The following is a 13,553-nucleotide window of genomic DNA, read 5'->3' as shown; positions in this document are numbered from 1 at the left end:
CTGTTAGTTGCCATCCATAAATTCAAGCATTAATGGCAATGGGGCGTTATGCCTTGACTGCTTTGGGGGTGCGGCTGCATTTGATGCCTTCCCCTTTCATGTAAATGTCAACCAGGCAAAGTTGCAATGATTGCAACAACATTCTCTCAGATACCCCCGTCCCCCACTCTATCCACATTTATCAAAGAATGCTTTCTATCAGCTTGGGTAGCCGTTTTGATTGCGGTTGCAATTGCGAGAAAATTTGTAAACATATATTTTTGTAAATTTTATTTACTCCAAACGCAATTGCGTTGCCTCGCTTGCTTATTTATTGAGATTGTAAATTTTTTCTCGTCTTTTTTTACGCGCCACAGCATCCAATTTAAGCAGCGCGCATGAGTTTGAGTTTGAGTTTCAGTTTATTTTAAGTAGTTTTGCATCGAATACGCGCCGCAAGCGCTGATATCTGTAAAGCGGGTGTGGGGTGGTCGGCATTAAAATTCAATGCACAGTCAAATATAAATTCGATAAGTTTGAATTCAGGCAACAGACCGAGAAAGCAACATGTTTTATTTGCCGTGAGCAACGTGCGTGTGTTTGAAACTTACAAAGAATTACAAAAAAGACATAAATATGTATGTGTGTGTGTGTAAAATTTTGTTCTGCATTGGAACGCATAAATTCAATAGCATCGTTGTCTGCCACTGGGCACCCCTTGCCGTATAATAAAATAAAACTTTATTGACACAAACATAAAACTTTCGAATGGACATAGAGCGCTCTCTCGCTCTAGCACATGAAAGGCGGCGAATTTTTATTGATAGACAAATTTATGCATGTGTAAATATTGTTGGCATTTGATAAAACTTATTGACAAACATTTGCTGAATTGAACTCTAAACAAATTGTGTGCACAATTTGCAGCATTTTTCTTCAAAAACTTGCGCTCCGAAAATAAAATAAAAAAGCTGCAAATACATGTTGACAATGGTCAGAAGCAGCTTTGTTGCCAACTTTCGCTCAAGTGGCAATAGCTTGTAAGGAAAAACTTATATAAGCAAATGCTGTAAAGAAAATCTCGGGATATTAATGTGTAGCATGATATGGCCCAATGCGCCATATGCTCTAACCCTAAATGATGATTGCTTGTGCCATTAACTTTAAAAAGTTTGTACTTAAATTCAAGCGACATTAGCTGCAGACTAAATGACGCACATTCCACTCACAGTGGCATATCAACTGCTGAGCTCTTAATATTCTTGGCGCTGCTTTCATGAAAAGAACATGCAAAACTTTTTTATGTATTAATGCGCACAGGCTCGCTTTGTGGCATACGCTATTAACGAGGTTAGAAGATTTTATAAAAAAAATATTTAGAGTAGACTGTTAACTAACTTATTCAAATGGCAAGTGTATACAAAAGTCTTTATTTAACTTTTGTAACTTATTCAAATGGCAAGAGTATAAAAAAGTCTTTACTTTACTTTTGTATGTCTGCTCTTTGCGTTTTGGCTCGTTTAACGAAACAATTAAAAAGGCTTAAGTCAAAAAAAAAAAGAATATAATAAAATAACAGTTATGCTACAGTTATGTGCATGTGTGTGTGTGTGTGTAAGCGCTTAAGCCATTAAGTAAAGTTGCAAAAAATTGTTAAGCGAGCAAATGACACCAAAAATTTGCATTTGCCGCCTAATAGAACTTTAATTGTTTTTTGCCAGCAAAGTGAAAAGAGAAAGCGAAATTCATAGAAAGCGTGTGCGGAGCTGTTTGTGGCAACATAGATAAATATGTTTAGGGCTGCTGCTGCTGCTGCTGCTCGTAAGCCAAGCAAGTTTATTTGCCACAACAGGCTAGAGAGAGGGAATAGGGCAGCTTGTGTGCTTAAAAGTTGCACTTGTTATTGGCTCGATAAGGCGCAAAGGCACGAACTGACAGTCCAGGCTGTCGGCGCTTCTCTTTCTCGTTGCTCTGCTGCGAGCTTAGCTCAAACGTGCGAGATTCTTAGGCAAATTTCCATAGTTTTTGACATGTGCGCCATTAGATTGAACATCAGCAGCATCATCATCAGCATACATAAGCTCGACACACACATACATCTATACATGTATTCATTATGGTAAGCGTTAGCTGTAGCCGCAACTAATAAAAGCTTTATGGCAGCTTCATGCCACACACAAACTGTGGCTTTAGCTGCTTTGGTATTTCTTTGAGCATGCGGGCTGTTTTGCTTTATGTTTAGGCTGCGTTCAGTGTACAGTTCAGTTTAGTTTAGTTCACTTCTGTTTTGTGTTCTCTGCTCTCTCTGTGTGTGTGTGTGTGTGTGTGTGTGTTTGTGAAAATATTTTCAAAGTCTTAACCTCACTGGCTGAGCAATCATAAATCAAATGCCACTGCGCTCTACCTTTTGTTGCTTGACTGCTCACATACACGCATGCAGACACACACACACACACATGCAGGCACATAGCTTGCTGCTGTCGTCAGCGTGTAGCTTAAATTTTATTTATGGCTCAAACTGTTGTGTGCTACACTATGCTCTGTCTATGTCTGTGTGTGTGTGTGTGTGAGAGACTAACATACAGGCTAAAACGCGTGCAAACAAAAAGCTGTCTAGATAGGTTAACTTAATGCTGCAAGCACTCAAAGATACTCCTTATATTTATGAGAAGCTAAGCATGTATAAAACACATATTTTTAAATAAAACAAACATATTTATTCAGCAATTACTTGTTAAAATTTGTAATAAATTCAGTCATTTAAAATCCTTTTTAATTATAATATTTCTTATGACTAACATATGCGTATAAATGCAGCAAATACTTTAAGTGTTCCATATAGTTTTTTAGCAGCTGTGTTTGCCTTTTGTTTATGAAGCCAAGTTAACTGCTTGCTTGTTTATTTGCAGCGCATATTCCCCATTGCACACACATATTCTTGTCTTTCGGCACATCGAACTCAACAAAGCGGCTTCTTGTTGTTATTCCATGTGTGGCTCATGCGCTTACCCTAACGTCTGTCTGTCTGTCTGGCAAGCGAAGCTGAAATCCCAAACAGTTAGTCACGCATAGGTTGGGCACAGAACAGAAGAAATTTAAAGAATTTGCAATTTCATAAGAGAAACGCTTCATAAATGTGAGCCCCAAATGTGTGAGCCGAATATATTTCAGCTTAAACAGAGCATTTCATATTCGTTTACTTTTGGCGCTCACTGTGTGTGAGCAAAATACTTTTGGCGGCGTGCAAAGGCGCTACGTGGCCAATAAATAAAAGTACGAATTGATCAATTCATGGCTAAATGCAATTGTTGCAATGCGCACCACGTGGCGTATGAGCAATATACATGTCGACAGCTGGCAGTGACTAAAGCAATGACTTCATATAAGTTGCTTACATTTTTAGTGAATTACCTACAAATTGCGGCTGCATGCGTGCGCAGTGATTTGTACAATTTTGGCCAACATTCCAGGGCTGCAGCTCTTTCGCAAATATGTGTCACGTTTCAGTAACAGGGCATGCGGTTTTAACGCAATTAGCTGCAACAAAATGAGCAACAACATGAGCCGCAGCAGCAGCAGCATCATCATCAGACCACACGAAAATTCATTTGGTCCATGCTGGGTATGCTAACCTGGCCATGGATCAGTGCCTGTTATATATTTACATCTCACTCGCACTCGCGCACTCGAATTGCAACATACTGCGCTCTGGCATTGTGGCAAGCAGCGTGCGTATCGCATTGTGGCACAATGAACTGACAAGTGTAATTATGTTGTTGCGTTGCGTGTAAGTGGAGCTGCTGCAGCTGCTGCGCTCTATATAACCGCTGATTGCGAGCTTATATCCGCTCGGCTTACGCTGAAGCTCCCTCTTCAGCTCTAGCCTGCCAAACAGTCGGCGAAATGCATACACTACAAGCTAAAGATTATTATAATACTTAGATTAGCTTAATTATTAGTCTTATTTTATAAATTGCAGCTTTAACATAAGCTCTACAGATTAATAACATTGTCTGTTAGTATAACAGATCGTCACTTCTTTACTTATCGCAAATAAGTTGAGTGTGCCAAAGTAAGCAGCTGCCAACTTATTTAAATCAGACTTACTACAGCTTATTGATTATTATTATTACATGAATTATTTACAATTATTTGCATATTGCACTCGTAATTGGCAATGTTAATTGAAATTGTTGAACTAAACCTTGTAAGCTGCTGGCTGTTGAGCTCTTACTAAGCTGCTTAAATTCTTTTAGTACTCTTTCCAGCAATGCAGTGTATGCTTATACAAATACATAACTTTAAGTACACACACACACACTAACGTTACGTATGCGTATATGTGTGTAGAGTAATTGGCTGCGGCAGAGTAGCGAGCGCTTGGCATATTTGTATCTATTTTTATTTTTATAGTATATGTGCCGCTAGCTTTTGGCATTAGGCAAAAGTTTCTCGACTGGGTTTATGCGGTGATTAGTTGCGGATTTTTATGCGCCAAGTATGAGCTTTAGCAAATTGGTTAGTTTAGTGCGCCACAAAAACTTTTCGCTTTTGACGTCATGTGAGCTGAGTGAGAGATCTTTTGGCAACATGTTTTTGCTAATTAGTCAGATAAATAAATAAGCAAATATTAGCTTGTTTGTTGCATTGATTTTAAAACAACAAACAGCTTTGGGGCATTTTATTGCAAATACAATTTTATCTAATAGCCTCGCATTGGGTAAATTAAATTCTATTTTTATAGCCCTGTGGCAAAAGAGAATATTTAGAGTTTGCTTAGTGCAAATAAATTTACTTTATGCCCTCCGCTCAATGTTTTTTAGTTGGCAACAAAAAGAAAACGTAGAATAATTCACAGGCTAACAAGTTGAGCGGCAACATTTTCATCACAATTCATAATTTAACAGCGCAGCAGAGTGCAAAAAAAAAGGCAAACAGCATTGAAGCAGCGGCACAGACAACAAAGAGGCACTTTAAGTGAAACTAAACAGCCATGCAAGTGACGTTGTCGGATTGCGGTTACGACGTAACGTAACGTGTGGGTTTGAGTTTAGAATTGGCTGGAGAGTCGGCTGGCTGGGTGTCCTTGTGGCTGGCTGCTTGATGGCCATGTTGTTGTCGGCTGGGGCTATACAAATTAAAATTAATGATGCACTCACAACAGCAGGACAGAGACAGAGACAGCCAGACCAGAGGGTCACATAAAAACTACTTTACATGCGGGCAACATGGAGCGAAGCATGCTAAGCTGTCTCACCTGGGCCAGGGCCAGGGCCAGGGCAAGAAAGGAGCAAGCGCATAGCACACACAGGCGCTGCAAGCCACCTAATTTAATGGGCCGCTTACTCACACACACACACATGCACACACTTTATGTTTTGCTCAATTGTGCTGCTCTCTTTTGCTTTCTCTTAGTGTCGCTATGGCCATAGTGTTATGGCTTTTTATTTTAGTGCTTGAAATAATGTTGCATATGTTAAGGCGCCGCTTGTTAAATGTTTCACACAACACACACACACAAACACACTAGCAAGCGTGCGAGCGAGAGAGCAGCACGCGTGCAAGCGGTTAAAATATGTTTATGTAGGTCGACTGCTGGCAACCACTTCAATTTATTTTTGACCAACATATGGCAACGGCTTCAAAACCCTCGGCCACTTTTTGTTAGCTCTGCCCGGCGAGCGAGGCAGCGAGACTGAGGCTGTCTGCCTGCGTTTTGCTTAGTTAGCTCTGGCGCGCGAACAAACAGCAACAATAGCAATAACAAATGAAGCACACGCTGGCGTATGAGTATCCCAGCCAGCATCTCAGCCGCTGCTCGACTTGCAGCTAAGCTATAAAAAAAATTATAAATTTAAACGTTTTCAATTTAAGCACAAGTTAAATTAAACTCGTTTTTATTTATAGCTGCTTATCTGTTTTATCTGTTTTTAATCATAAATGTCCGCTCAGCACATTTATTTACGTGGTATCCGAATAACACGGGCAACATTGCTTCCGCTTTGGCTTTGTTTTGTTTAGTTTCTGTTTCCGTTTCGGTTTCAATGGCGCTTCGCTTTTTATCAGCACTTGGCTAAGTGAGAATACAACATGTGTGCGTATGTATGTGTGTGTCTTTGGCAAACGTTTTATTGTTATTTCACTTTTCATTATTGTTTTTTAAACAAGCATTTGCTTTTCATCAGCATTTCAATTAGGTTCGATGCTGCATGCACCATTTAGCTCACTCCCATGCTTGGGCGCGTTAAAGCAAGCGTAACTTGTGGGCGTGGCATGCCACAAAAACCTTTTACACGCGCCACAGCCTACGCTGGCCGTGCACAAAGCCTTGCAATTGCTTTGGCAGTGGCGACAAAGTAAATTAATCCATTAAGAGCCAAGCAGCGCACTCGTTCTAGCCACAGCAGCTAAGCCAAGAGTAGCTTTAAATAGTCACAAACTTTAATGTGAGTCTATTTCAGATTTAGCCATACACATAGATTTTTAATATGCATAAAGTGTATGCAAGCTTCGTTGTAAGTCGCTTAAATTTCTTTTGAGCTTTCTTAGTGACGTTGACGTGACCTGGCTTTAGTTTTAGCTTTGCTGCCGGCTCTCGGCTGCTGCTGCTGCAGTTTTCAACTTGAATGGCTTACACTTCAATTAAACTTGCGTCTGTGTAGCCCCTGCTGACCGCTGCTGTTGTCCTGGCCATTTACGCTGGACAAGAGCGCAAGAGCTGCTTGCAATTTGGCAGCAATTATTGCAGCTTGCCGTTGGGTAGAAGCGAGGTAGTAGTGCTCTTGGCCGTATAAATAAATTGAGGTTAATGACAACAACAACAACAACAATAATAATTGCCCAGCACTCAAGCACTAAACTGACAGTTGGGGGTCAGGCTCATTAATGATGCCCGCCTGCCATAAATAAAGTATCTATAGCCAGCATAAGCTTAAGCATGTGTGCAAGTGAGTGTGTGTGTGTGTGAATATGTGTGTTTGTGTGAAGTGCATGTGGAGCACTTAATAACCACGTCGCTTGACGTTGAACAATTTAAGGCTAATTTGGTTTTCCCTGTGAAATATGCCGACGCTTGCATATCAAATATAAAGTCCCAAGGCTGTGCACAGTGAGGCAAGTTGCAGTTTTAATAAGCTGAAATAAATTAAATTTAAATTAAATAAGTAATAAAGTAAAATATGTTATTTATATATTGGTATTTTTTTATAACAAATCTGCAAAGCTTCTAGTTGGTATCATCAAGTTGATGAACTTTTGAAATATGTTATACACCTTTAATATATGTCGTGACTAAAGTATGATTTATGCAGAAATATAAATATAAGCCCAGTTAAACTGAGCGCGTGCTTGGAGCTAACAAAGCAGCAGTTTGGGTTTGCATGTTGACAGCTCCATATTTGTGATTATTTTATTTTTATGTTGTTGTTGTTGTTCATTTTGTGCTGCCTGCTTGTTGCGAAGTACAAAGACAATGTATCGCCATGCCTTAAATATTATAATACATGCATATATGTATATGTAGTTGTGTATTTGTTGTAGCAACGCACATATTATGCAAATTGGCTTTTTTGCACGAGTTTTCAATTTTGGTAAAACGCTTTGGGGCATTATTAGGCCAGCCAAGCTAAAGTGCCACAAAGGCCAAGTTGGCAGCAGCGCAGAAATATGATTAAAATGATATTTGCGAGCTAGAGAGTGTGTGTGTGTGTGTGTTTAGAGGCCAAGCAAGCTGGCTCCGACAATACAAATTGAGTTATCATAAGCTGAGTGCATAAATATGACTAAAGTTGAAGAGCAAATATGCTTAGTCCTTAGTCCTTTTGCACTGTAAACTATTCTTAGCAGCAGCAGCCACATATTCCACATTATTGCAACGTGTTCGTATGTGTGCTATTTCAACAACAACTGGCGACTGGTGACTGGGCAGCAGTTTAAAGTAAACACAACATGAATTCCACAAGCAACAACTTATTCACTTTTGTTTTGATAGTCCGCAAATGCCCCCAAAAAATAAACTGACTAACGACCCCAGAGCTACAAGACTCTCGCACTCGCTCTCTCTCTCTCTTTTTGTCTCTGTCTCTCATGTGTGTCGCAACCAAATGAGCACTGACAGCAAACGAAAAATTTCTTTCTTTTATATGCTCTCTCTCTGTGGAGAGTTGCTTCAGCTTCAGCTGCGGGTTGCAAGTTAGATAAATTTTGCACACCACTGAAATAACAAAATTGTGCGGTTGGCTGCAAGGATTTTTCGAGCTCAGCTCGCTTGCCAGTAGTAGTGACCAGAATAGTTCGGCTCTGAATGGTTTGGTTTGGTTTGGACTCTGGTCATTTGTAAATAATTAGAAGCCAAACGTCTGGGTAAAAGTTTTGCGGTCACTTTAACCAGCAGCAGTCTTGTTTCAAAATTGTTTTCTTAAGCTGATGCAAATACTTAGATATGCAAGAGTTTAATTGCAATAGAACTAATTTGACAGCAAGTACAACAGCTTGCCAGCTTAAGCTTCAGTTGGCAATGGCCAATTTTGCCAATCAAAAATGATATTTCTGCCCCTGCAGGCTCCGCAATGCTTTAACAATGCCTTTTGCTGCTAATTGAGCATGCAAAGGCAACAACAATAGCAACAGTACTGGGCAACAACAATGCTTGTGGCCATTAACGAGCAAATTACGTTAAAGCGATAACCGTACTCGTTACCATGTAAGCGGCAGTGCTCACGTGTCACGTTACGGCATCAACATCATCAGTTGGACTTAAATGTGCATCAGCAGCAGCAGCCGCCGCAGCAACAACAACCGCCCAAACTATTGAGACGAGGCATCAACTTCAATTTGCCAAACGGAATTAATATGCCCAGCTCGCTTTAATTGCCTGTCTTACAAAAACCAGCAGCAACAACAAATAATAGCGCAGCAGCAGCAACTGCCAATCAGCAGTTAAAGTAAATTGTTATAGATTTAACATTTTGTATATTGATCAAATCAGTGATTCGATATCAAGTTTATAATTCAATACATAGCTCATTAAACATAAAAATTACATTTTGTAAGCAACTTGAAACCGCAAACAAATAATAACAAGAATGAAATTTAAATCCCATTCAGCATTCAAATAGAGCTACACTTGGCGAAATTAATTGAACAGAAATTTCAAACATTTAAATTTCACAGCCAAAATCATTTTTGCTTAAATATTTTGACAACTTTGATTTAAGCAAGCTTTAATAAAAACGTAAGCATTAATTTAAAGAGCATTTGGGCCCACAGTTGTTTTCTTATCGGCAGCTGCTGCTAATGCTAGCCATCAACTGTCTGTGGCTGTGACTTTTGGTGAACGCACATTGCACATACGCCGTGTTGTCGGCCATCTCATTTCCTGCTATCGAATTTCCAAATTTCCCCCGACAGGCAGCGAAAAGGCCTCATGCTTTTGCTCCCTGAGGCAACGGTGGAGGTACGGCTCATGTTAACGCTGATTGCACAAAGCCCTTGGCATTTGCTGCAGCAACAAATTAATGTTGAAAAGCAAAGAAATGTAAAAAATGCTCACAGTCAAAATGTCTTAGGCACACGCTCTTCTGATTATATATTTCGATAAGTTGCTTGAGGTTTGCGAAATAAATATTCGCATTTACATTTATTTTCAGCTTCGACATGAAATTATTAGGCTGGGGCATTATAAATTTTGTTTGAAGTAGCAACCAGCCAGGCAGGCAGGCAGGCACTGGGCCAAGACTGTTGGGCAATTTTGTAATGACTAAAACACTTGTAGAATCACATTATACACATATTACAGTTGAGAGTCTATGAGTAGATTAATTTCCGGCATTTAGACTTAATTCCCAGTTGCAAAATGTTGAGCGCTGCATGGACAAATCAAATGTGCGGCAAAGGGGCCAGATGGGTGGCAGCGGAAAGCGTTGAATGTATAACAGCAATCGATGCAATCGGCTGAGGACCAATTTACTATCATGTCAACGGGCAAGCAAAAGCAGCAGCAGCAGCCAAAGGCTCAACCGAGAGGTTTAGATTTGCACACATTACCACTCAATCTTCATATACATACATACATACATATATGTTGGTATATAAGCAAGGACACAACATGACTCCAACACTACTAACACAGTAGCTGCAGCTCTTGCTTTCGCCTAGTGCGGTATCTGTGGTTGGAGCTGTGATATGGCCAAAGCCTTTTGGCCTCAACATGCACATAATGTCCACAAGGCCGCAAAGATTTATTTACAATTGTGTTGAGACATAATTCCTTTTGATCGATTGCGGGCTACAACTCTGCTCCGCTCTGAGTGTGTGTGAGTGTGTGTGTGTGTGTTTGGCTGGCTGGCTGGCGTTGCGGTCAGTGTCTAAGTGATGATTCTTTTGGTATTCGCTTTGCCGTTGCCTCTACGCCAGGCGCCATATTTGCTGCAATCGAATTGAAGCTAAGCTATGGAGAAGCTGTGTGCGCTCTGTCCTGAGTCTGTGCTCTGAATTATTTGCGCAATTTATGTGGCTTTGATTTCATTGGCAAGATGCACATGCCCGCTGCATGCAATTTACGGCTACTTGATAATTTGTGTTTGCCAGACGAGTACGACTTTGGTTCCATTTGTGTATATGGCCGAGGCGATTTAAGTCGCTTTAGCCACATTTCCATTTCCATCGAGTGCTTATGACAAATTTATTAAGCAATGGGATTAAAGCAATCACAGCGAAACGAAGTTGCAGCCATAAAACTCAAGCTCAAACTCAAGCTCAAGCTGCTTGCTATGCAATTGCTAAACAGCTTTTGTCCATTCATCACAAATGCGCACTTAACGCAATGCGAAGGCGAATGTAACACACACACAGACACACAAGCAAATAACTGTACTAACTGCTCGACAGAGAGTGAGAGAGAGTGTGAGAGTGAGACGCATAAATCCTTAGAGTGCGCACTTAACTCCTTTTTACGTTGCGACAAAGTACATTTACTAATGACCAAGTCAAACAATTGCGTCTCTGGACCGTCGAGCGAGGGAAGCTGCAACGGAACTGAACAAAAGTAGCAAATGCCGTCGAGGCGCGTGTCAGGGGAGCGCGGGCTGGGCAGATCGCCGCGAAGTAGCAATTTACGCGCTCAAGGCGGCGACAAACTGCAAGATGGTGACAAAGCACACAAAATGGAGCAACAGCATGGCGTGGGTGGGTGGAAGTGCAAATGCAAGTCAGAGTCAGAGTCAACTTCAAGTGTTGGCTGTGGCAGCCACTGCATGTTAATTGCAGCAACGACAGCGACAACAACAGTAGCTAAGAATAGTAACAGCAAACAGTGGAATACGTGCTTAAATAGCGTAAAATGCACACGCAAACTGCAAGGAGCACAAGATATAATGCTTTCCAAAATGAGTTGGAGTAATAGAAAAAGTAAAGCAACAGCGATAGCCACATGCTCTGTAAAATAAAAAGTACATGTGGCTGGGCATTGCTAAAGTTATGTTTTTAAAATAAAAAGCAGTTCGCAAATATATCAGTCTAATAAGAAAATCAAAAACGCAGGAAAGTTAAGCATGGCAAACTTTTAACTAAATGTTGAGCCTGCGCTGTCTTGAATTGAATTGAATTGAGAATTGAAATGTAAACATATACGCACTCCATTTTTATAATTCGGCGTATATACTAAATAGGCACATGTTTCAATTTGATGTCTCTACCTCTTAAAGTCATGGAGTTCTTGTTGCTTATGCAGTCAGAAAGACAAAACTCAAACGGGTCGATCCGTTCGCACAACTGTATGCTATACTTTTTTCATATTTTTATAAAAATGTGCAGATGTATTTAAATGTAATGTGCTATAAAAAGAATTGTTTGCCAGGCTGTAAAAAGTAAACTTTCACAAGGCTAGGAAATGGTGATGGAGTAATTAATTTCATATGCAGGCGACTGTGTGCCAGGCCAGGTTGAAATTGAAAAACAGCGCATGCATATAAAATTTTGTAGCATGCACTGGTCAATATTTAAGTACTGCGCCGTATAAGAAAAATAGCGCCGCAACGATTTTGCTGTCAGCTGGCAAATAATAGTTAATATTTAAAAAAAACTACTGCGCGTTTATTACATTTTTGTTGCTGTATTCATTTGAATTGTTCTTGTTGTTGTTGTTTTAGTTATGTCTTTGTTGCAGTATAATAGCTACGAGCAGTATGTGGATCACTTCATAAGCATCAACGATGTGCGCTATCTGCGTAACTGGAAGCTCAGCAGAGAATTCATACAGAATGCGTGCAGCAAAAGCTGCATGGGTCGTCTGCTGAGCCGCCAGGAGTACATAGATCAGCGCAACAACGAAGAGGGCATAATCAAGCCCTTGGGCATTAGCGCTGTGATGCTATTCGGCAGTAGCTATAAGGGCAACGATCGTGTGCTGCAGCAGTTTGCAGCGCGAGAGCAGTTGCTGCTCAATAAGAAAGTTTCGGCAAGTATGCGTAGCATATAAAATGCATTTAATGCTCTGAATTGATAAATTGCAGACAATTATATTTCTTATAACGCGCTCGAGCAAGGGTCTGGAGATCTCTGGGTTCATTGATCTGGAGCAATGCTTTCGCGAGTCGCGCTTCAGGAACTCGGAACATTATGTGGACTGGCCAGCCATATTCGAGGGCAAGGCCAAGCTGACGCCACACAAGCATCATCTGAGCTACTTTGAGTGGAACACCAGCAAGGTGCGGCTCAACGATAGCGACAATTTCAAGGTGGTGCAGGAGGGCGCACACAGTCTGCTGATGATGCATCGTGGCGATCACAAGATGATCTGTGTCAATCCTGGCTGCTTCTGTTCCTTCGCCAAGAACGCGACCCGCAGCATGCATAACTCGAGTATTTATGGTCACTGCATCTTCTTTGATCATGTCATCAGACGCAGCATTTAGCCAGTCGTGTTAATTGGGCATTAAGCTGTCGAACTGAAGTAATTACAAATTTGTAAATACAAACATGTATAGCTTTCAGTTCTGTTGTTGTTGTTGCCTTGGTGTAGTAATTTAATTCCCATGGACTTTGCTCTGCCTCTTGCTCGGGCTCTGGCTCTGACTTTCCGCCTGGCCATAGCGTATTTGTCGTTGACAGTTTACGTAAATTGCTTTTCATATCTTATCAGTTGGGCGGTGGCGGCCACAGTTATGCCTGCTGACATGTTGATGGACACTTTGAGGCCTTGCAGCAACAACAGCAACAGCAGCAGCAGCAGCAGAGAACGGAAATTACCCAAGTTCTGTATGATTTTATGTTTATTTAACAGCAGCCCAGCGTGTACGTGTGTGTGTGTGTGTGTGAGCTGTGCATAAATCTATTAACAGACAGTCCAATGCTGCAGGATATTTGCCTATTTGCCTGTTGTCCTATTATTTTGTATAAGCAATGACTAGTCTGCCTCTATTTTGTCATTTTCAATTAGTGCTTAGCAGTTGCTTTGAGTTGAATTAATAACAGATTTCATCTACATATAAAGCTAAAGAATGTTAATGTTAATTAATTAATTAATTGCATTTTAAATTGGCATTCGGCAATTTAATTTGCATACACAATTAGCAACT

General features: G+C 40.6%; 1 protein-coding gene across 1 annotated transcript; it reads left to right on the top strand.

Moving 5' to 3' along the window:
• The first annotated feature begins 12,070 nt into the window (after positions 1-12,070).
• On the top strand, positions 12,071-12,968 carry LOC108603845 (cilia- and flagella-associated protein 299). Its single transcript, XM_017992999.1, has 2 exons — positions 12,071-12,433; positions 12,489-12,968. Exons 1-2 carry the CDS (start codon positions 12,128-12,130, stop codon positions 12,888-12,890), a joined length of 708 nt encoding a protein of 235 aa, XP_017848488.1. The 5' UTR covers positions 12,071-12,127; the 3' UTR covers positions 12,891-12,968.
• Positions 12,969-13,553: the final 585 nt, after the last annotated feature.

This window comes from Drosophila busckii, chromosome 2L, assembly GCF_011750605.1.
Source record: "Drosophila busckii strain San Diego stock center, stock number 13000-0081.31 chromosome 2L, ASM1175060v1, whole genome shotgun sequence".
Taxonomy (NCBI): domain Eukaryota; kingdom Metazoa; phylum Arthropoda; class Insecta; order Diptera; family Drosophilidae; genus Drosophila; species Drosophila busckii.
Note: the sequence above shows the minus strand (reverse complement) of the source record. Positions and strands in the feature narration are given on the sequence as shown.

Excerpts from the sequence above, each read along its gene's own strand:
- LOC108603845 (XM_017992999.1), top strand. The coding sequence starts at position 12,128 with ATGTCTTTGTTGCAGTATAATAGCTACGAGCAGTATGTGGATCACTTC. Across the intron at positions 12,434-12,488 it reads TGCTCAATAAGAAAGTTTCG|ACAATTATATTTCTTATAAC; the intron begins GCAAGTATGCGT and ends GATAAATTGCAG.